At 41.8% G+C, this 23,929-nt stretch overlaps 1 protein-coding gene across 3 annotated transcripts; it reads left to right on the forward strand.

Moving 5' to 3' along the window:
- Positions 1-3,598: 3,598 nt before the first annotated feature.
- AMN1 (antagonist of mitotic exit network 1 homolog) lies at positions 3,599-23,500 on the forward strand. 3 transcript variants are annotated; one of them, XR_011697390.1, is made up of 8 exons: positions 3,599-3,896; positions 10,390-10,522; positions 14,340-14,484; positions 14,847-15,064; positions 17,065-17,121; positions 18,804-18,915; positions 20,407-20,808; positions 22,103-22,184. XR_011697390.1 is itself a non-coding variant. In XM_071551199.1 (8 exons), exons 1-8 carry the CDS (start codon positions 3,835-3,837, stop codon positions 22,164-22,166), a joined length of 840 nt encoding a protein of 279 aa, XP_071407300.1. In that variant the 5' UTR covers positions 3,599-3,834; the 3' UTR covers positions 22,167-23,500. The 3 variants fall into 3 exon arrangements, 2 of the variants coding, with proteins under 2 accessions (XP_071407300.1, XP_071407301.1); XM_071551199.1 differs by having other exon boundaries at positions 20,407-20,455; positions 22,103-23,500; XM_071551200.1 differs by having other exon boundaries at positions 20,407-23,500.
- Positions 23,501-23,929: the final 429 nt, after the last annotated feature.

Here is a 23,929-nt window from a genome sequence, read left to right on the forward strand (position 1 = left end):
TTAGCATGAGGGATTGCTGAACTTGAGCATACACCATGTACTGCCACCAACAATGCAATCTGTGCATAATTTTTGTAAGGGCTTATTCCCACAGGAATGTGTACAAGTGTAATGTTTTCAGCAAACCTCAGTGTACCCTCTAGAACACTCAGTATTGTACAATAAGAGACTGATTGAATTATTTTACTTGGAAAAATACTGTAATGTGATGAACAATGAGGCTATTGAACCTCTCCACAAAGAATTCTGCACAGCAGTGGCTCTACCAGAGAGGACTGTCCAGGTCTGCATCATTGCATGTTTCCCAGCATTGGAAGAGACATGTAAGACTTTCCACTCTAACTTTTAAAAACACCTTTTTCTCTTAAGTATCTTGTGAGGTTTTGGTGTTTAGATGTTTGTTTTTTGTTTTTGTTCTTTTGAGGTCCTCCAAAACTTCTCACTACAAAGCAGACATAGAAAGGTTGAGGTCCTCAATGCCGTACTTGCCTTAGTCTTCATAGAATAGTTTGGATTGAAAGGAACCTTTAAAGGTCATCTAGTTCAACCTCCCTGCAATAACCAGGGACATGTTCAACTAGATCAGGTTGCTATTGAACTCGATCAGGTTTCCATCCAGCCCAGTATGGACTGGATAGTTGTACGGTGAGGTAGATTGGAAACAACCTCATCTTCTGAGTTCAAAGGATCAGCAGCACAAAGACAAGTTGGGCACCAGTCCCTTGTGGTCAATACTAAGGTCATATCACTTCACATCTTCATTAGATTACCTGACAATGGGGCAAAGTGCATGCAGATACTTCAAAATGGAATAGTGGTTGATGTACCTGATGCTGTCCCTCTGAACAGTCATCTGACAGCCTGGAGAAATCAGCAGATGGGAACCTAACGAGATTCAGCCAGGTGCTGTCCTGTACCTGGGGAGGAATAACCCCATATACCACTACAAGCTGAGGCCCTGACTCTTTGTAGAGAGTCCATGTTCAAGCACTTTCTGAGTGACTGTTTATGGCCTGGTGTTTTATCAGTACAGTTTCTCACCATGTTTAGGCTGATGTGACTGAAGTCCTTTCTGCAGCTGCCTGCAATCAAACCAGTGTAAGAGCAGCACGTCTGCTCCTGGGATAGCCTGATGCCAGCTGGAGATACAGCCTTTGTGTGTGTTCTTGCTTTCCTTAAAGGTGGCTTGTCACAGGTGTGTGAAGTTTGGCAGTTCATCAGCTGCTTCAGAAGCAACTCCTGAGGTTAAACAGTTAAAGACTGTCACTGGTCTAGTAATTATTTCCAGCCCAGAACCTGAGGAACAGTAAACCTACCCCCAGCACTGTCAGACTTAGTGATGGGAGAATGTGGTAAACTGAAACTTGTGAAAAATAGCAAGAGAATTTGTTGCTCATCAGCCAGGTGTGTGTGTGTGCTGTTTAGATTTGTCACACAGGTGAAACATGTAAAAAGTCATGATTGTTTATCAAACAGGATATGCTAAGCTTGCAGAAAATGTATATGCCCTAAGAAAATGTTAAACCGCAGATTCGCTTGCAGGAAATGTATATGCCCTAAGAAAATGTTAAACCGCAGATTCGCTTGTGTAACTAACACGAGTTGCCAGTTTCCACAGAATGATTCCAGCAGAGATAACCATATAAGGAAGGAGGTGTTCTGAAGACACTTGAGGAAGACTTCTGCCTTCGGCCTCCACGACCCCCAGGAGGCAGAAAAAGACCCCCTAGTAACAACAGAGACATGCGCAGAGTACTACACCGAAACCACAAATACGGAACTGAATTGTCTATAAAAAGGATGAGCTTGGAACTGAAGGTGCGCGCCAGTTGGTGGAACAGAGATTCCCCTGGCCGCCCAGCGCTGCATTTTGCCTATCTGCTTGCTTGCTGATTATAATAAATTCCATTATTGGCTTGAACAAAAGACATTTTGGTCTCAATTTATGACAAAACAGAGCAAGACTCAAAACCTGAAGAGTTAGCCCCCACAAAGTATGGCTAGCATAATTAAGTTAGGGAAGCATTTAACATTTAGACAGGCCAGAGGCAGGAGGAATGTATAGCTAGTATAATTAGGTTGAAGAAGCATTTAACATTTAGACAGGTCGGAGGCATGAGGAATTGTCCAAAGGGACAGGGAGGCTTGCTCAAGAACAAAGTAAAAATGTGCACACCTGCACACCTAGGCAACCTAGACATGTAACAAAACAGACTGACCTGGAGGAGGGAGATAAGAAGTTCCAAGTCCAACCTTAGGCAGAATCAACCCTAAAAGCCAGCCAAAAACAGCAGGAGTTGAAAAGTTCACCGAGGAAGAAGAGCTGGATACAACCACCACCAGATGAAGTAACAGGATCTCCCACTATAATATTCCTCAAACAGACAACTCCACCCATAACTCCGCCTAGACTCTGCCTGCTATGAATATTATAATCAAGTGTTGCAATCATATGAATATTTATGCATAGATGTTGTAATCACTTATTGACAATGTATAAATATTGTAGCTTTGCACTGATGATTTTGGAACTCTATTGTCTGACACTAGTCGGGAGTTCCCCAACGTTGCACCAATAAATACCTTTGCTGTTTACTGAACAAAATTATGTCTCTAAACAGTTTTATTCTGCCTTTTGGGCATCACAGGCACACAGAATTTGTCAGTACCACACAGTTTGCTGGGGCTTTATCATGTCTCCTGAGCCCAGGAAAGGGCCTGCCAGAGTGGCCTGGCCACACTCCCTGTTCAACCCAGCACTACCAGCATGGGGGTTTCTGCCTTCCCAGTGCTCAAATGCCACTCAAGGGAGCTCAGCTCTCTCCTGCATGTTTTTTGGGACAAATACCCTTCCATGGCAGCCAAGGCCAGCCTGCTCCTGTAGCATTCCTGGTGCTCACTTTGCTGGGATATATCTTGTCTGTGCTGTGGAGAGGAAAGTTAAACCAAAGCTCACTCTGATGACTCTCTGTGCCTCCTACTCTTGTTACAAAATTCACAACTGGCCCATGATGCCTGAACAGCATATTTCATTTTGTGCATAAGGTGTCCCAGACAAACTGGGCACATGCAAGCGATTTTTCTTTAGGGGCCTTTATAGCTTGCACTATAAGGGTATGATATGAATCATCCAATTACCTACTAATGCATATTTCTAATTATCCAGTCACACAGAGAGTGGTCCTGCAGCATCATCACCCACCAGCATCCTCATGGTTTATCTATTACTGCAGCTCCTTCAGATGTTGACTTTAACAAAGTTATCAGGTGTAAGCAGCAACCCGTGTTCCTCTGAGATGCAGATCCTTCAGTTAGTTTTGTGAGAACAGAGGCTGCGTTTTCTTAGTCGATCACTTGTTCTTTTTAGTAGGGGGTAGGGACGGGTCTTGGGTCAGAAGGTGCAGGGTTTACACACCAATAACGCCGCCGGCTTCTCAGGCCTGGGTGCTCTCCACTCCTATCACAGCACCCAAGCAGCCCCGTTAAAACAAACAAACAAACAAACAAACAAACACACTGAACTGCAGGGGGACAGACCTGGGGGCACTGCTAAACCCTTTGGGAGCAGGACTACATCTCCCGGCATGCCGCGGGCAGCGCCGCCATCGCGGCACCGGCACCGCTGGGCCGCGGCGGGGGCCCGGCTGCGTTCCCTAGGCCCAGCCGCATTCCCGGGTGCGGCCGCATTCCCTAGTCCCGGCCTCACTCCCCGGGCGCTGCCGCATTCCCGGGTGCGGCCGCATTCCCTAGTCCCGGCCGCGTTCCCCGAGCCCGGCCGCGTTCCCCGGGCTCGGCCGCATTCCCTAGTCCCGGCCTCATTCCCTGGGCTCGGCCATGAGCCGCCTCAGCGGCGGCTGGGATGGCGCCGGCGAGGAAGTCCGTCTCCTCCTGGACCTGTGAGTGCCGCCCCGAGACCTTCCGCCGCGGAAGCAGCGCCGGGAAGGGGCACAGGGACGGGCCGGGGGTTGGCAGGGCCGTGGCGGCGGCGGCGGCACAGCGAGTGTTGGTGGTGGCAGGGGTTGGCAGAGCTGAGGGGCTGCGGGAGAGGTGACAGGGTTGGGCAGAGGTGGGAGAGCAGATGACAGGGTTTGTCAGAGGTGACAAGGTTTGATGAGGTGGCAGAGCAGATGACAGGGTTTGTCAGAGGTGACAGGGTTTGATGAGGTGGTAGGGCAGGTGACAGGGTTTGTCAGAGGTGACAGGGTTTGATGAGGTGGCAGGGCAGGTGACAGGGTTTGACAGAGGTGACACAGGGCAGGTGACAGGGTTTGATGACGTGGCAGGGCAGGTGACACAGGATTTGGCAGAGGTGACGGGGTTTGATGGGGTGACAGGGTTTGATGGGCTGGCAGGGTTTGTCAGAGGACAGCAGGAGCTACAGGAGAGGTGACACAGAGTTTGGCAAAGGTGACAGGGTTTGATGAGGTGGCAGGGCAGGTGACAGGGTTTGACAGAGGTGACACACGGCAGGTGAGAGGGTTTGATTAGGTGGCAGAGTTTGGCAGAGATTGCAGGGCAGACGACACAGGGTTTGGCAGAGGTCAGCAGGAGCTACAGGAGAAGTGACACAGGGTTTGGCAGAGGTGACAGGGTTTGATGAGGTGGCAGGGCAGGTGACACAGGATTTGGCAGAGGTGACGGGGTTTGTTGGGGTGACAGGGTTTGATGGGCTGGCAGGGTTTGCCAGAGGACAGCAGGAGCTACAGGAGAGGTGACACAGGGTTTGGCAGAGATGACAGGGTTTGATGAGGTGACAGGGTTTGATGGGGTGTCAGCGTTTGGCAGAGTTCAGGAGCTACAGAAGAGGTGTCGAGGCTTGACAGATGTGACAGGGTTTGGGGTGTCAGGGTTTGGCAGAGGTGCCAGTGTTTGAAGACGTGACAGGGTTTGGCAGAGGTGACACAGGGTTGGGCAAAGGTGGCAGGGCCAGTGACAGGGTTTGGGGTGTCAGGGTTTGGCCGAGGAGACTATTTGGGAGGAGTTACAGGTGAGGCGACAGGATGTGGTAATGACAGGGTTGGTGGGGGTAACGAGGGTTGGCAGGCAGGTACCAAGATGATCCCTGACAACTCTGGATATGGAGAGGGGGTTGAGGATCCCTGGCTTTGCCTGGTTCCAGGAAATCCAGTGAATGGTGGTTTGCTTTGTGTTTTTCTCTATGCCTTTGTGTTTAGAAGGGAGGTAGAAACAGTGTAGGGATAAAATATTCCATTTGACAGATAAAAATAGCTGCCAAAGCGTATGGTTAGTCTAAGATTTTTGTTTGTATCTTAAAGCACTGAAGATAAGATTGTAGTTGCTCTTGTGTAGTCAAATAAATGTTTTACAGTTCCTTATAAAGTAAAATAGCAGTGAAAACAATTTAAATCACAGTTTAAACTGCAGGTTTGTAGTATACTCTGGGAATATCAACCATCTTTTTGAAAAGAATGTGATTAATCTTAATCTTTTAATTCAAACTGAATTTAATATTCTGTGGCAAGAGAGTTAAATGTAACAAGTAGACTTAGCATAGCTCACATTGATTTCCATGTATCTGCCTGGGTTTTGGAGTATTTTCTGCAAATTTGAACTAAGTAGTTGGTCTAGATTTACAGGCCCCTAATCAAACACAGCTGCATCAGACAGTTAATGTCTTCAAGGAAAAAAAATTTAATCTGAAGTTTACATGAAGTTTTTAGATAGAACTGTTGTAATGTACTACAGTATATTGTAACAATCTGCCTCCTTTAGGATGATTTGCCAGAAAAGTTCATTTACCCAGTGCCCCTATTTTTCCTAGAAGTAAGCAACTGTTCTTCATTTCTGCAGTCAAGGTATGTTGCTATAGATAAACTGGCTAATCTCAAGGCAAAGGATGTGGATGGTGTCATCTACATACACTGAGTCAGAGCCTAGTACAGGCTTCTCTGTTGGTCAGTGAGCCAAGTTCATGCAGCAGTCAGCGAGGTTCTGTGAAGGCACTGCATTCTTGCACATCTCAGGAATGAGTTCAAGATGGTCCTGGCGCGTGCTTAGGTTTAGAACGTTGCTCATGTTGGGTCTCTGCAGGCCAGGCCTGGGTTAAACTCTGCCCAGATTCTGCTTGAAATCACTGTTGTCTCCTCCATAGTGTCTTCTGCAGGGCAGTCCTGTGGTGTAAAGGAGAGCACTCTGGGCTCTGAATCCCAAGGATCTGAGTTCCAGTCTCAGTGGGGACCATCCCCTGGCAGTTAAAGCCTCCCTGCCATCCCATCCCATCAGATCTCGGATGCTGAGCAGGGTCAGCCCTGGTTAGCACCGGGTGCTGTGACAGTCCCGAGGACTTCACTGTCACTGTCCAAGCTCGCTCGGCCGTGGCAGATGGACCTCGGGACTTAAACGGTGGGGCCAGTTCTGTGCACGCTGTGCCTCACCTAAAAAATCCCCTGTACAGGCTGGAAGGGCTCACCCAGGTGGGGAGAGCCCTGCCTAAATCTGCATTCGTGAAGTCTGGCCAGACATCTACAGTGCCTTCTGCAGTGACCTGCTAGAGATGTCCTAACTTGAGTGGGTTTTTTTAATGTGCTTCCATGCTGGAAATTTTGCTTTATTCCATGTTCAAATCTGTGCTACACTTGAGATTACAGAGCTTTAATATTTTGACCTCTAGCATTTTTAGTTGGTATGAGTTTAATTTGCTGTGATTTGGTGGCATTCTGATGCCAGACAATGTTTTTTGGGAAAAACAGTTGTCTGTAGGGACTCCAGAGCTGTGGTTTTATGCTCATGGAATTTGGTGTAACTCTGTGTTGCTGCTGCCCTCTGCACTCAGCCGCTTGTTCTGGCAGTGTTGTTTCTGTGTCCTCACAGTTTTAGTCAAGGAGATTTTCAGTCAGATCAGAACCTGAACAGCTCACACTGCAACTGAGAATTTCAGAGACTGCATGAGGAAGGCACAGTAAAAAGTGGCTGGGGAGTCAAGTGGGATATGGAAGAATAGCCTTTGCAGCCTCTGGACTTTACATCTGGTCAGAGTGGTGTGTACTGACATAATTAGAATCATAGAATCAATTGGGTTGGAAAAGACCTCCGAGATCATCAAGTCCAACCCTTGGTCCAACTCCAGTCCCTTTACCAGATCATGGCACTCAGTGCCATGGCCAATCTCAGTTTAAAAACCTCCAGGGATGGTGAATCCACCCCCTCTCTGGGCAGCCCATTCCAATGCCTGAGCACTCTCTCTGGAAAGTAGAGTAAACAAACTTTTGCGGAGAAAAAGGACTTCACAGTACAAATCTATGAGATTCAAAGAGAAGACATTTTATTTCACACAGCACACGGTTTATATAGGGTTAGAGGTACATCTTGTTGGCTAAAAAGGTCTCAGCCCAACACCCTAGAACTTCTAATTGGTTAAAAGCCTATATCTCACAAGTCCAGTGTTTGTATTCTGTCATCCCGATGTTTTGAGGTCCATGTCCGGAGATCAGGAAGGCAGTTGAGACGTTCTCATGAAAACATTTGCAAGGAGTGACCGTCGCCTAACGGACAAACAGCAAGTGTGTGTCCTTGCAGGCTGAAGTATCCGCATGATTCTCACGGAGCTGAAGCATTTTGGATTGCTCAGAAATTCACTTTTTGCAAGCAATCTCACAACAGTAAAGAATTTTTTTCTGATCTCCAACTTAAATTTCCCCTGGCAGAGCTTGAGCCCATCGTGCCCCCTTGTCCTATTGCTGACTGCCTGGGAGAAGAGACTAACCCCCACCTGGCTAGAACTTCCCTTCAGGTAGCTCTAGACAGTGATGAGGTCACCTTTGAGCCTCCTCTTCTCCAGGCAGGCTAAACACCCCCAGCTCCCTCAGCCTCTCCCCACAGGACTTGTGTTCCAGTCCCTTCCCCAGCCTTGTTGCTCTTCTCTGGATGTAACAGTCCTGATAATGTGGAGCAGGGAAAAGGTACTTGGGGTTGTGCAAGAAGGAGCGATCTTTTATCAGGCCATTGCAGGAGAAAAACACAACTTAGTTTCCCCTGTCCCTGAAAAAACAGGACTCATAACTTCTTTGGTTAAGTTAAACTGGGGCAAAGTGTGTCTGCCCCGTGATTCCACCAGTCTTTCCTTACCAGTCTCAGTTATTGCTGTGAGTCTCCAGCTCCCATTAAGTCTGGGTTCCATCTGCAGCAGAGGGAAACGCTGTTGATCCAAAGGAATTGACTCACAGATCCCATGGAAGTCACAGCAGGGAAGCTGCTCACGTGCAGTTGCACCAAAGCTTCACCCTCCTTATATAGTGATTTTGAGAGCCACATGGTTTAGGTTATACATTGCTGCATATCCTTCTAAGCTACACAAACATCTTGCAAAATACCTAAGACATACATTTTTCGGGCTTAGACAAAGGGTTAAAAGACTACGTGTCTTTCTAAGTTACATAAACATCCTGTAAATTACTTAAATCTGTCTTTTATGGTTTTACTGCTGTTTTTCAGAAATTCTTGTCTCCTACTTATCTCTGATAGAAAACAGATAGAAAACATTTGCCTTTTCACAGGATTACGGCCAGTTCCTTACAAAAACCTCTAAATTGCTCCAATCAAGTTACAATATTGCAACTTTTGCTTCAGTATTGTAGTGCTTTTTAAACTTTTGGCATATCCTAGACAACTAAGTGTTACCTTTTTTTGATTATCCCTGGATGTTGATTAGCTTAACTCTAGTTTATGTTCCTCATTTACCCAAGGACTTTGGAGTTGTGACTGCTCAGAAGGTCAGTATGCTCAGGATGCTTAGAAGCTATTCCTAAACTCTTCCCGGAGTTGCGTCTGGTGTTTCAGTAAGCCTGTGATTGTAATTTAAAGTTGCAGAGGTTAGAACATTAATATTTTATGTATTCTATTATTCGATACATTAAAGTGCTTTAGGAATCTTCAAAAGATAAGGTTGCATGATTAGGGTCCCTCTGTGGTACTCAATATTGCAACAGTGAATATTCTTCTGTATCTTTGACCCTGAAAACATTATTTCAAGTGTTCCACCTGGGTACTATTCCACATATAACTGGATAATATTGGTTTTTTCTTTTGCTTAAGAAAAGTTTTTAATGATTTTTTCCCCAAAAAAGCTCTCTTCCATCTAGAGTCTCTTTGCAGATTCTGACTGAAATGATCCCTTTTTCTTGCATTCACAGATAAAATTCTAGGATTTCAAATCCTGTCTAAACCATTGCCCAGCATTCAGTGATTCCAGCAGATCTGTTAATATTTATTTCTGCTTATTCCTTCCTTTTTTTGCATGAACACTTAAGGCCTGTGTGTCTTTGAGATTTGTTTTTTAATTTCTCATGCAGCAGTATCTCATAATGGAAACTTTGACTAAGTCATGTTTCAATTCCTGGCCAAGGGAACAGATTGCTCAGAACACGGGAGCAATTTTGCCCCTAAAACAAAAGTTGCCTGGAGAGCAGGGTGTAGAAAATGCAGTGTGTGTTGACATTATTGTTAGTTCCGAAGCTCTAGCCCAGTGTGTGTGACAGTCATCCTGTTTCCTTCATGTTGATAAATCATTCTGATGAATAAATATGTGGGGTGGGAGTAAGCCTAAAATACTGCTATTAAAAGAAAAGGAATTGACTATACTGACTTAAACTAATCAGAATTTTTGATTGAGATTGGATTTCAGTAAACTGTGTGAGAACCTTCCTCCTCATCTTAGCGCAGCTTCGTTTCTTGAAGAACCATTGCTGGTGATGCTTTTTCAATACTTTGTAAGGTTCACTATCCCTTTTATAAAAAGTTTTCTGTATGTCCACTTGTTATTTTATTTGCCTAATCTACTTTCTAGGACTATGAGCTTGTTGATTTCAGATTTCCTGGACCCCACTAAGACAGAAAGTGACAATGCTGTGATCAGGTCTAGTTTTAAGCACAAGGATAAAAGAGTTGAGCACAGGGTTATGCAATGCAATTTGTATTAAAAGAGTAATTACCAACTGGACAGTGCACAAAACACTACACTGAAAATATCTCCTTAATGTTTTTATCTGAGGTGAAAGAGAGATGTCCCTTCCCTGGACCCAGCTGTACACACTGAAGATTTTAGTGGTTACTTAGTGGAGTTTAGATGGTGAAAAGGCTTTTCTTAAAGCTGGTGAATGCCCTACCAGCAAACCTCTTTGGTAAGTGGGGCTGGTGACTGCAGTGCAAGAGGCTGCTCTGCCTACGAGTGTTTGGGGGACACTTTCACAGAAGGATCAGCGGATTGACCCTGAAAAGCAGCAATTGAAGTGGTGGTAGCACAGAACAGCTGGAGCTTACAAGGTCTGATGGCACCAGAGCTGGATGCAGAAGATGACATTTCATGGCTTGCTTGTTCTAGTTCTATCACGTAATGCCTCTTTCTGACTGGACTGTCACTTTCCTTCATTTCAGGTGCCTTCAGTGTTTGACAAAGAACCTTTCCAGATGTGCTGCAGATATTAAGCCATTGCCACCCAACATAAAGGATAAACTGATTACATTAATGAGTAGGCAAGGGCAAATAACTGATTCAAATATCAGTGAGGTAAGAACACATTCAAAACTATACTGTCTGTGATGGTTTATACACTGGACTAAGTGAACTGGAGTAAAGCTGTTTACATGAGATAAATTCAAGCCTGATTACTTTGTCCATGTCTTTACAGATTTATTTCTTAAACTTTATAATGTTATTAGCTCATAGTAGTAGTAATATTATATTTTAGTAAAAAGTAAATTAAGAATGTTCTCTCTTCAGTGATAATTGGCTTTTGTGTGATCAACTGACATATATGGGAATGTATTTTCCATTTTCAGTATCGGAAAATAACCTCTATTACACACCAGTCTCTGTTCTGGAATACAGTGTGTTTCAAGAGGCTTGTGCGTAATTTACTTATTAAAGGATTTCAGGAATTTGTTAGAATTCTGTTAGATTCTATTCATGTTAAACTTATCATCTCCATATAATTTATTTTAATTTTGATTCTTTGAAATATGATGATGCTAAGGCTAGAAATTGGTAGTTCAAATTATCTCATCCCTTTTGCTTACTAATATGTGTCATTGTTTCAAAATGAAACCAGTTAATGACTTTTCTTCAGCTGTAATTCAGGGGCAGGGTGGTCCCGTGGTGTAATGGTGAGCACTCCAGACTCTGATCACAAGGTCGTGAGTTCGAGTCTCAGTGGAGACCGTACCAGGCAGTTAAAGCCTCCCTGCCATCCCATCCCGTCAGATCTCGGATGCTCAGCAGGGTCAGCCCCGGTTAGTACCGGGTGCTGTGACAGTCCCGAGGACTTCACTGACACTGTCCAAGCTCGCTCGGCTGTGGCAGATGGACCTCAGGACTTAAACGGTGGGGCCAGTTCTGTGCACGCTGTGCCTCACCTAAAAAATCCACTGCTCAAGCTGTAAGGGCACACCCAGGTGGGGAGAGCCCTTCCCAAATCTGCCTTTGTGAAGTTTGGCCAGACATACAATTCAGGGGCACATCTGTTTTGTATCTATCCACTGTTATCTTATTCAGCCTCAAAGGGAGGTGTGAGAATTGAGGAAAGCTGAAGGTTGGCTTTGGTGAAATACAAAATGAATGACTCCCTGTTCATTCCTGCTTTGACCTGTAACTCAGAAGCAGCAAATATTATCAGTTTCTCAGAGTCAGGATAGTGAAGCCAAGGCTGGAGGCAGAAGCAGAAGTACTGCGGAAAACTTACAAACAAAAAATTTAATCTTCAGTATGTACCATTTTTTGATTACACAAAGTAAGACTTTGAGTGAAAATCAGAATCTTACTAATTTATCTTATTTTGGAAAATTTGACTGGACAAAATCTGGTTTAGGCCATCTTTTCAGTAAGTAATCCTTTCAAAGCATCCTAAGATATATATATAATTAAAACCACATGATTGTGTGTGCATAAGTGCACAAAGCCTATTAGGATAATTTTAGTCTGGAAACAAACTAGAGAGTTTAATTTACAAACATTTCCTCTGTCTCTTTGTAAGCTCTCATCTGTCTTTGTCTTCATTTAGCAGTTGCTCAGTGCCTTCTCTTACAGCCTGTATTCCATCTGACACTGGAATATTCTGCTCTGGTTCTTTTTTCACGTGTTTTTCTTTTCTCTGCTCCTGCAATTTTTTGCAATACTATTCCTAGCTGTCATCACTTTTCTTGGGCATGTTATTCCTTATCTTTCTTTGCTTGCAGTTTCCAGGTTTATCTTTGGATTCTGAATTCCTGCTGCTTCTCCAGGCCGTTTTGCTCTCTAGTTTTCCTGTTCTTTCTTGCACATATTGTTGTTGCTCAGCAGAGTGGAATGGCTTATGTTGCTTGGCCCTTCTTAACTGTTCCTTGCTCACACTGTACATAACCAAAGTGTATTTTACTTGTAACATGTTTGCAGCATCGTGATTAATTTTCTATGTGGATAAGGAATTTTTTTCTTTGCTCTCTTTCATTTTGTCCTTTTCTTTCATAGTCTACACAGTATTGGGGCTAGATCTATTTTCTTGGAATTTTTCAGGCTGTGCTATCTCTCTTGCTCTTACACATATCCTTCATGTCCTTTTTTGGGTTTTGGTGTTTTTTAAAGCTTTTTGCTTAAAGTTAGATTTCTTCCAGTTGAAACTCTGCTAACTGGCACTTATGGATAAAGTTCTATTTAATCTCTTTCCTCCCTATTCTTGCCCAAATTTGTGTTATCATGCATCTTTTTCCCTCCCTTACTCTGCTTTTGTCTTGTAGCAACCTTCCATGACATGCCAAGTTCCTTATTCCAACTCACTTTTAACCATAAAGCTCTATAAAGACATTCAGCACAAGTCCACAGGTTAGAAAGCCTATACTTTAGTGTCCTGTAGGCTGCATCCAAGCAGTGCTTAATCTATCTAAAATTCCATCTTCTTTGAAACAAGTTAGATTTTAGTATATCTATGCAGTGAATATGAATCTGTGAAGGACAACAGAAAGCAAACTTCTAATACCTGGGATGTGAAGGATCATGGCCTAGGGAAGGTTGATACTCTATCTACCTTACACAGACAGTATTCTGATAGTATTGTTGCTTCTCATTTAGACTTCCTTGCATTTAAGGGTTCTTTTTCCTCATAAAAATTCTCATGTGACTTCAAAACTAGCAGTTTGGTGAGTTTAGTTGTGTCTTAGACAAGTCAGAATTGTGAAAGAAAGCCAAGAGTGAGGGAAAGCATCTTGGACAAATGCTGATGGTCACTTTGGCTTTAAGCTGGGTTTGGCTGTAGTTCCTTAGATATGAATTCAGAAATATGAGTGAAATAAGAACTGAATGTGATCTTGTGAAAACTGCTTGAGTGTCTTGTGGAGTATGTTGGCAGTTTTGTGCCATAAAAAGACATATAAAGGCTTAAAGCATTTGGGGAGAAAAAATTGTCAAAGCTGTCTGAGGTTTGCTGTTTATTTTGCTGAAAGGTTGCAGTTGGAATCTGCTACAAGTTTTTGCTTATTTTTCTTTGTTAGTAAATATTTTGGCATCTTATGTTTGTGAAACTGAAAACCAATATTCCTTGTAGTATCTTTATGGTACCTTGTTAGAGGGAATCTGAGAAAGGCATAGGCCTTTAACAAGCCTGTCAGCTGTGCTGTTATCTCTGCTTGTGCATGGAAATTTATGCTTTTGTCCTTGGGAGTTAGGGAAGGGAATAACAAGCTGCAGGGAGTATATGGCTGTGATTACTGAAATCTGAGGCCTTCCATTGCTTTGTGTCTAACTTTCATAAATGTCCTCTTGAGGAAGATTTCACAAAAACTCCAACCTATGGTCTTGTGGGAGTGAAAGAGCCTGTTTAATGAGGATTTGGTACCTCCTCATGGTATGATGATGAGGTTGCTTGTTTATGAGCCAAAGAGTGTGTCTGTAGGTGATAAAAATACTCTGGGGCAAAATATCTTTCAAATATCACTCCTACCTGTTTAGTGGATTTAAGTTCTGATCACAATCGGTGGTTTTTTGCACTGTAGATTTATGCCACCAAAGCTGTGCTAGTAAATGTGAAAGTACTGTCCTTGGCAAACATATCTGTGCTGGTAGAAGCACTAGTGGTAGCAATTGTACCATCAAGATAGTATTTCTGTTTAAATAGTAGTATTAATATGTGCCTACTCTTTATGTCACAGAAACTGAACATTCATGCTCTAGGAGATGAACTGTTGCAGCAAATAGACCATTATTTTCCTTAGAGTTATTAGTAAATTCCTATGATTGGTACCCCCATTCTCTAATGAAAATTTCTATGTGATGTCTAAAATTACAAGTGTTTTAGATAAAACAGTGCACGTTTGATGGCATAGCAGAGTGTGACTGGGTTGGTGGGTTTTCCTTACAGGTGTTGCACCCTGCTGTGGAGTCTCTGGACCTCCGAGACTGTGATATTTCAGATAGTGCATTATTGCAGCTTTACAACTGCAAGCAGCTGAAAAAAATCAACTTGAACTCTTGCAGGGAAAACAGATTTGGAATCACTTCAGAAGGTATGTTACCCATGCACAGATAGCTGTGATCTTAGTTCTGGTTTATTTTTCTTGTTAGATTGGAGTGAATTGCAAAATATATCTAGGGTAAATACTGCTTAAAAAAATCCCCAATGCCACACCAATACTAATTAAAAGTCTCTTCTTTGGTGTAAATTACAGGCCTAGAGCACTGATTATCTTATGAGAGAGCTGTCAGGTTACTCCCATGCTGTTTGTGGTAAAACTATGCTATGTTGATCATATTTCCCACTTTATCTGAATTATTCCTTCCTCAAAACTTGTTTCTGAGCCTTTGGGCTCAGCATGGTAGTTATTGGAAAAAAGCAGGAACTCTTTCAATTGCTCTGTTTCCTTGGCAGGTGTCATAGCCTTGGCCTTATCCTGTCCTTACTTGCGTGAAGCATCATTTAAAAGGTGCTGTGATATAACTGACAGTGGAGTTCTTGCTCTTGCTCTCAACTGCCAATTCCTACAAATAGTGAACTTGGGAGGCTGTTCAGGCATCATGGATGCATCTCTGCAGGCACTGGGGGAACACTGCAAGTTTCTTCACAGTGTGGATTTCTCATCTACTCAGGTAACTATAGTGGCAATTGGCCAATTGACTCCCATTTGTTTACTTTTTAGGGTTGTCATGATAAAATTGAAAGGGGATCTTTATACCTCTACTCTTGGCAAGATTTAAGAACCCAGTTTACTTCCAATTTTCTCCTCTCAAGGATAAGGAAAGGTATATTTTGCATCCTGGTAAACAGAAAAATACACATTTTGGTATTACAACTCATATTGTGGACCAAAAAGAAACTTTTGTTAGAATCTATATAATATTGGAGGGGATTATTTTCTGTATCTTTATTTAGTGCAATAATTTTCTTCAAGTTCTAAAGTAATCCAAAATACTTCACTTAAAGAAAGTGGAATCTTGGACAGATTATTTCTGCTTTCATGAATAATAATAATATAGGATGTCAAACAATATAAGCCCCTAGTAGAAGTAAACATTCCATAACTACTTCTAGTTGAAGGGTGACTGTGCTTTCTGAATGGTTTGTCAGTTATGTTACAGGGTCAACACTGAAAGAATGCCATTTAAAATTTCAGAAATTGCAAGGAAGAGGATTTAAAAACAGTATTTAGCCTAAGAAGAGGGAAAGCAGCTGCAAAACAATATTGTAACATAGAGTGAGATAGTGACTCCAGCGAAAGGATTTTTTGCACGAAGTGTAGATTCAGTTGATGGTGATGATGAATAATTACATTGCATGGGAGTTCAGTAGGGAGCATTTGTAACAAGCTAGAAAACACATATCAGGTTGTTATTTTAGATGATGTTCTTCTTTCAATTTTTCCAGAAGTCGGGTATCAAAAGAATTTTAATATTTTACTTGATAATTTTTACTTAATTACTTTTTTGTTTCCTTAACTCTATTCCTTTATAGGAAATAGCTAAGTTTCCCTGTATATGTTTTACATGAGATGAAGCTTCTTGAGTAACTCTTTCCACATTTCTTTTTACCTTTCTGGTATGATTACTTTTTTTTTCCAACCCAAGAAGCTTCCTTCAAGAACATCTGCAGTCCTGAAAACAGGAGAAAAATTGGTCTAGGTAGAGCAGAAGTGCTTTAAACCTTATAAATGAAAAGTGCTGTGCTCTGACCATAATGATGTATCCACTGTTAAGTGAGACAAGTGAAGGAGAGCGAAATCAGAACCTAGGGGGATTTACTAAAGGCATCCAACTTTCAGGGGAGTTTCCAAGAGATAAGGTTTAATTTACTGAAGGCATCTCACTTTCAGGGGAGTTAAAATTTAAGGCCCATCCAAGACAGGGCAAAGTATGTATAAACAAAGATATAACGGAACAGGTTAATCCCAAGAAAGAAGATAAGAAATTCAGAGTACCATGTTCGGCAAGACCCACTACAAGAGTCAGCAAAAACCAGGCCAAGTTGAAAAGTTCATGAAGATGAGGAGTAAAAGCATGACCACCACCAGATGAAGTAACAGGATCTCCAACCATAATATTCCTCAAAATGGACAGCTCCACCCCAACTCCGCCTGCTACGAATATTATAACTAGATGTTACAATATTATAATTGTGTATGAATATGTATGTAAAAAATGTTGTAATCCCTCACTAGAGATGTATAAATACAGTAGCCTCTCACTGCTGACTTTGGAGCTCTTTGTCTGATGCTAATCGGAGGGTTCCCCAACGTTGCCTTAATAAATACCTTGCTGTTTATTGACTAAAACTCTGTCTCTAAACAGTTTGTTCTGCCTCTTTGAGCATCACAAGGAAGCTGCAGAAACAGCAGTTACACAGTTGGAAATGTCCCTGTAGAAAGCCAGGCTGGATCACATGGCAGGAAAATGAAACAGTGATTTAATAGAATGAAAAAAAAGGCAAAGGAAAACACTTGCACAATTTTCTCTACAAGCTTAGTTGGGAAGAAAGTACTGTACTGTTAAATGTATTCAGTGATTGCAGGGAGGGAATAAATTAATATAATTTCCCCACCCAAATAGCTGTGCTGTAAAAATGGAGCTTTAATCCATTGTGGCTTTTTCTCCAGGTAACAGATGATGGCGTTGTAGCACTAGTGAGTGGAACATGTTCCAAGAATTTAAAGGTAACTTACTTAACCTAATAACAAATGGATGAACAAAAACAAATACCTGTGTTTTAAAATTATTGTTGTCAGCATTACATCTGAGGGTTGAGTTTTACTGACAGACTTTTTTTGCCTTTATTTATGTACACACTTGCCATGATCTTGATTGTGAATTGAGTATTTTCTGTATCTCTGTAGCAGTGCCCCAAACTAGTGATTTTTGTCAACCTCAGCCTTCTCAAAATGTTTCCTTCTGTTCACTATAGTATGCTTATTTTAACTGATGCTATTTGAGAGATCCGTGTAATAAATGCAAATGGATTCTTAACTTCGGCTCTTCATTTCTTGGAGTTATTTCTTGATTCTGTTGAACGCAGAGGCAGAATTTGTACTGTGGAAAACTTAATGAGTTGAAGAAATCAGTAAGAACCTCTGCATGGGTAAATCTAACAGGGGTAAATCTCACACAGTATCTGCAGTTTTAATGAGGCAAAATGTAATGGTTTTGTGTGGAATGACAGTTTTAAAAAAAGAAAGTTGTGTTCTCTCAGCATAGACTTCTAAAACAGTTGCTGTTTTACAAGCAGTAAGAAAAAGAAATCTAGTAGAGGATACAAAATTATTTGCTGCAATCTCTTCTTTGTAACTCTTTTCCTTATCTGTGTCACAATCCTCAGACCTCTATTTCATATCATCGAAGTGCAAATTTATAGACAGTGGTTAATGTCAGATATGCAGTGAAAAAGGTAGAGTTTTAAATTTGTCAAACTGTAACAAGCAGGTAGATTTATAAATAGTTTTGTTTCTTTCAGGGGCATTCAGATTCCACATTTCACTTACTAAAACAAATTGAAATTTATACGTGTATCAGCTCTTTCGTATTGCTTCTGTGAATACAGTTCTTGTTTTCTGTGTTTAACATTTCATACAAAGTTGCATTTATTACAAAAGGTTTCTTTCATTTCTGTGCTCTTTCAAGATCCTTGGAGTTTCTTATTGGAAAGCCTTTTTCCAATTTATAAATTTTTATTTTTATCCCTGGATCCTTAAAGCATATTTTATCAAATCCTATTTTTTTTGCCTGCTTTTCTTCTTGTATGTTATATTTATTGATACGTAAGGCAGTTTAGAGGATGAAAAAAAGAGTGATTATAATCTATTGATTTATTTGGGTTTTCTTCTTTTTCTAACCAATACAAGAGGTAGTAGTTATACAACTGCAGAGAAAGGCTTTAGTCTTGTCTTGAAGAAGTTTTTAGACTTCTTTTAGGAACCATATAGATAGATATTAGAAACTTTAGCAGAGACTCATGAATCTTGCCAGTTTTGGGAAACACCAGAATTCAGTTTGGGTCCTGTTCCCCTGAACAACAAATTGCTGGGAGAATGTGTGTCATAGGAAAAGTGATGGAACTCAGACACCATGGAATCTCACTGAAGAGTTTTCTCAGTTGACTTGAGTGATATGTGCCTATTGGGAAAACTCAGGTTCAAGTTTCAAGTTTTGACTCTTAATAGAAAAGCTATTTTATGTTTTCTAAGGTTTATTTTCCTGGTCTGTACAGGACCACACATGGAATCAATGCACAGAGCAGTAGTGGGTCATAATTCCCCCTAGGTGGGGATCTTTGAAACTGCAAGCTCTTCCTCTAAACCTGTGGGTCCTCTGACAGGCTTTTTTATTTCTCTTTTCATACTAGGAGATCCACATGGAACGTTGTGTGAACCTGACTGACACTGCTGTGGAGGCAGTTCTGACTTGCTGTCCGAAGATACACATTTTTCTGTTCCATGGATGCCCATTGATAACAGGTGGGTCACATCATGCAGGGAGTAAGAAGAGTAATTTCTTGCAGATGGTACCTTCTAGCTCTCTAGAAAAGCACACTGTAGTTAGTATACATAGTATACTTCCTGCTGGAAGGCAGGAGGGCTCTGCAGAGGGATCTGGATAGACTTGAGAGATGGGCTGATTCCAGTGGGATGAAGATTCAACAAGGCCAAGTGCTGGGTCCTGCACTTTGGCCACAACAACCCCCTGCAGCGCTCCAGGCTGGGCACAGAGTGGCTGGAGAGGAGCCAGGCAGAAAGGGACCTGGGGGGACTGAGGGACAGGAAGCTCAACATGAGCCAACAGTGTGCCCAGGTGGCCAAGAAGGCCAATGGGATCCTGGCATGTATCAAAAATAGCATGGCCAGCAGGCCCAGGACAGTGATCCTTCCCCTGTACTCTGCGATGGTGAGGCCACACCTTGAGTATTGTGTTCAGTTCTGGGCCCCTCAGTTCAGAAAGGATATTGAGGTGCTGGAGCAGGTCCAGAGAAGAGCAACAAGGCTGGTGAAGGGACTGGAGCATAAGCCCTATGAGGAGAGGCTGAGGGAGCTGGGGTTGTTTAGCCTGGAGAAGAGGAGGCTCAAAGGTGACCTCATCACTCTCTAGAACTACCTGAAGGGAAGTTCTAGCCAGGTGGGAGTTGGTCTCTTCTCCCAGGCACTCAGCAACAGGACAAGGGGACACGATGGGCTCAAGCTCTGCCAGGGGAAATTTAAGTTGGAGATCAGAAAAAAAATTGTTTCCAGAGAGAGTTATCAGGCATTGGAATGGCCTGTCCAGAGAGGTGGTGGATTCCCCATCCCTGGAGGTTTTTAAACTGAGATTGGACATGGCAGAGTCCCATGATCTGGTAAAGCGACTGGAGTTGGACCAAGGGTTGGACTCAATGATCTCGGAGGTCTTTTCCAACCCAATATATTCTATTACTCTATGATTCTATAAATAATCCCAAACAAATAATAACTGAATAGATAAAATAATCATACATTGAGATTTTTTCAAAGCAAGATGAGAATTTTGCTTTGAAATATGGCAACCTTCAGACAGGGATTTTGTTGTTGTTGTTTTGGAAATCAGATTTGTTTGTCTGTTTGTTTCCCATTTTCCCCCCTTCAGCATGCTGGTGACGACCCAAAGACTTCAGAAAAATGTTAGCATCTTAAATCCCTGCTCTATTCCAAAAGTGTGGAACAGCATCCATTTGAGAAACAGTGGAATGGAGTAGGACAGCCCATTGATTTTTTTTTAAGTTCTGTTGGTTGGTGATGCTTTACAATTGGGTGATAGGAGAAGGAACCAAGTTGGTTTGGATTATTACAGGTATATCTGAAGTGTGATACTGTAATAGCAGAATAAGCATAAATGCTGATCTATAATTGAATAACTTTGCTGTGTTGTGCACCTAATTTCTAAACACCACCTATATTTGTTCTGAATCAATAACAAGAAATTCCTCTGTTCTTTGGCAGATCGTTCCCGAGATGTTTTAGAGGAGCTTGTCATATCAAACAAAATCAAGCAAGTCACATGGACTGTTTACTGATTATTTATGCTGTACAATTGAGTGTTAAGTTTACAGATGGGACAGCTCTTTGAGCAAGCAAGCACCTTGGGGAACTAGTTGGTGGCTTTTATACCACCAGATTGTGTCCCTCCTGGTTCTCTCTGGGGGTCTGTGTTGCCATTCCAGTCCTTGCCTGTGAGTCTGGGCTTCCCTGTTTTCTCTGCTTGGAGCTCTGTCTGTCTTAGCATTGCTGATTCATTAAGAGGAAAGTTACACTGAGCCATAGCTCAGCCTCCTCAAAATACCAGATTTGGCTGCTCCTTGGCATCCTTTAGCAACTTAGCTACATTTACAGACCCACTTTGAGGTAAGTCTGTGTTCTGAGTTTGTAGGCTGGTAGGGTACTTGCAACTAAAAGTACCGAACCCAAACATAGCACTGACACTTAGACAGAAATATCTGTAAAGTTGTGAGTTTAATCTGACAGAAGTCAACAGACAGAACAGATGAATGGAGGTGGCATTAAGGTCAATACAAATGTATTTTTAGTAGTAACAAACAACCTCCTTTCAGTGTGTGCTTCTGCTAGATTTGGAATGAAAAATGTAGGTACCTTTCTTCTGATGTTACTGATGCTGCAGATTTCTGGGTTTATTTACCATCAAATATTTGCTGGATTTTTATATATCCAAAGCTACAGTCTGTGAATGTGTAAATATAAACTTGCTTTGGAATTGTTATAGTGACTTTACAAATTTCAGAGTAGGAGCTATGACCAGTAAAAGAGTTTTGTATATGGGCAGATATTTAATTTGCTCTGCATTTTGCCTGTGTTTCTACATGAAAATGCTTTTAGGGAACAAAACATTGGTACTCATAAGCATAGCTGTGATTGAAATAGGACCAAATTTTGTGTCTGAGTACATAAATCTCAGGATGGTAGGGTATGTATTCTGCTGCATGCAGTTTGTTATATATCCAGTGGCCCCCAAAAGCTGAAAATAACAATAAATATATTGTTTAATTATAGTCATATTAAAGAAAAAAGTTTGAAGTGTACGACAAGTTTATTACATGATGGAGCGGTGGCCTCATCACAGTTACAAGTCATGTTCATTGGGTTTCTTGAACCAGGATAAGGTCTCCTGAGAATTCTATGATTTCTGCATTAAATTTCTTAAAAATGCTAGGAATTTTAGCATTGTACAGGGCATGGAGCACACTAGGTTGGTACTCTGAGTGTGGAAGTAGAAGAGTTTAGCTAGAGTGGTGGTCTGTGGATCTGAGGACATTTGAAAACTTACCAGTTTAGGCAACTATAAGGAATATGTTTAGTTTACAATTTAACACTTGTCATAGCCACACTTATTTTAAGTGTTGCAGAAATAAACTAGTCTTCTACAAGTCTATTTAAAGTTCAGATCAAATTGCATGGCAGATACTTATTGCAGCCAATATTAAAGGTTATTATGATGCCTGACAAAGATCTCTGTTCTTCTGTTGATTACATGGTTTATGGAAGAGCAAATCTATTTAGGAAAGTTGTTAAGTGTGTAACTAAAAGCATAATTTTCCAACTCCAGTGCCTAAATCTCTTACTCTTGTTGCATGCAGTACCATGGCTCAGCCTAATGATGAATGTGTTTCTGTGATCCCTGTAGGCACCAGCACAAACCATTCCTGCAGCGAGGAGTTGATTTTGCTACATCAGCCACTACCATCTGAAAGCTGTAGCTGCAGCAGATCCTTGCACTGGGTAGATTAATAACCTAATCTAGCAAGTTTATTCCTTTTTTTTTTTTTGGCTAAGGAGTAGTTTATTGTTATGCCCTGTGGGGACTCTGATATCAATCAGGGCCCATCATTCCTTTGAACTCTTGGACATGAGTTGGCAATAAGTTTGTTTTGCACTGGTTTTGATATTGATCCATCTACCTGATTGGGCAGCAGCAGTGACAGCCTCAGTAATTGTGTGGAATGGGTAAAGCATTCCTGGTTTCAGGAGAGTTGCCACAAAAAGACTAAGTAGAATTGTAAGGTAACTGATGTAGGGAGGAGCCTGGGGAGGATTTTAGTATGACTTTCTGCCCAGAGCAGGGTCAGCTCAAAGTTCAGACCAGCTTAGTCAGGGTTTTACCCAGCCAAGTCTTGAAAAACTGAAGATGACAGAGCCTTCACAACATTTTGAGGCAACTTGTTACATTGCTTGACTGTATTAATGGTGGAAGTTTTTTTTCCTTCTGTCCTGTTTGACCCTATATTGTGTCAAATTACACCCTTTGTCACTGGTAGAATGGGCTGTGATCCTGATGGCCTCCTCATAGGTGTAGTCAAGCTGCTCAGAGGTCCCTTGAAGTCCTCTCTTTTCCAAGCTGAACAAGGACAGTTCCCTCTCACTGTTACATTACAGTGGTGGTGGTGCCAGACTCCCAAGTACGACATCCAGAAAGTTACAAATTAAGATTATGCAAAGCAGCCAGAGGCGAAAGATCACTAAAATTTGTAGCAGCAAAGAACTCTTAAAAAAATTGTCTGTGGGACAGTATTACTGCCAACCTCACTGGCAAAGTTGTCCTTTTTCCCCTCGCTAATGTAAGTTTGGATTTGTCCTTTTGAAGGCAAATGCAGTTTATAGTGTGCTCTTAAATGTGCACGTAGATCGACCATCTTCCCCTACAGCCTCTTCTGTAAGTGTAACTTAGTGGTGTATCCTCACCTTGTGCTTAAAAACACTGTGCAACTAGGCAGCAAGTTAACACTGTATTTTTAGGTTTGAAAGTTTAATGTAAGTCACTTTAAATCCTTCCCCATTAGAGACTGAGTCTGGTTTTATGTGTTTACTACTTGCATAACTCTACTGGAATATTTTTTGATTCAGGTTAATATCACAGTAGTTTTCAACAAATGTTGACAAGCACGGAGAGAAGTGTGAGAAGAACCTCGAGTATGTGCTTACCACTTCCTATTCTGTATTGTTTGGATATTGTTACTGTTGTAAACTGTTGGGTGGGCATTGCAGAATATTCACATGTTCAAAAGATTAAAGTTTGTAAGACATCTTTGGATAGTTCTGAAAATTCATTAAATTACATAACCACGTACATCTGACTGCGCTCCTAACCCCCCTGCTTCATAAACACCATGGTTTTCTGAGTGAGTACCACATAGTTTTTCAGATTTATAAGCTTCCACCCCAGCACCTGGTATTTGGATGGTTGTAGGTGCATTGTGTTCAGTATAAGTTCCCCATCTCTTCAGTAGTTGTTCAGTTACTTTTTCAGTAATTGACTGCTAAAGGAGACAGTTCTGGCAAGCCTGCTCTGAAAATGTTGGTGGTTTTTTCAAATGACTGCATTTACATTATATGGATTATTATATTGAACCTGTCGATCAGTACTTTTTTTTAACCCTGCAGACGGTTCTTTCTTGACAGCTTCTGGAGCTTGTTGTCCAGCATCTCTTCCAGAGAAGGGCAAAATAATTATATC

The sequence above is a fragment of the Pithys albifrons genome, chromosome 3 (assembly GCF_047495875.1).
Source record: "Pithys albifrons albifrons isolate INPA30051 chromosome 3, PitAlb_v1, whole genome shotgun sequence".
Taxonomy (NCBI): domain Eukaryota; kingdom Metazoa; phylum Chordata; class Aves; order Passeriformes; family Thamnophilidae; genus Pithys; species Pithys albifrons.

Coding starts and splice junctions, on each gene's coding strand:
- AMN1 (XM_071551199.1), top strand. CDS start 3,835: ATGAGCCGCCTCAGCGGCGGCTGGGATGGCGCCGGCGAGGAAGTCCGT. Junction 3,897..10,389: donor GTCCGTCTCCTCCTGGACCT/GTGAGTGCCGCC, acceptor CCTTCATTTCAG/GTGCCTTCAGTGTTTGACAA. Junction 18,916..20,406: donor TGGATGCCCATTGATAACAG/GTGGGTCACATC, acceptor GTTCTTTGGCAG/ATCGTTCCCGAGATGTTTTA.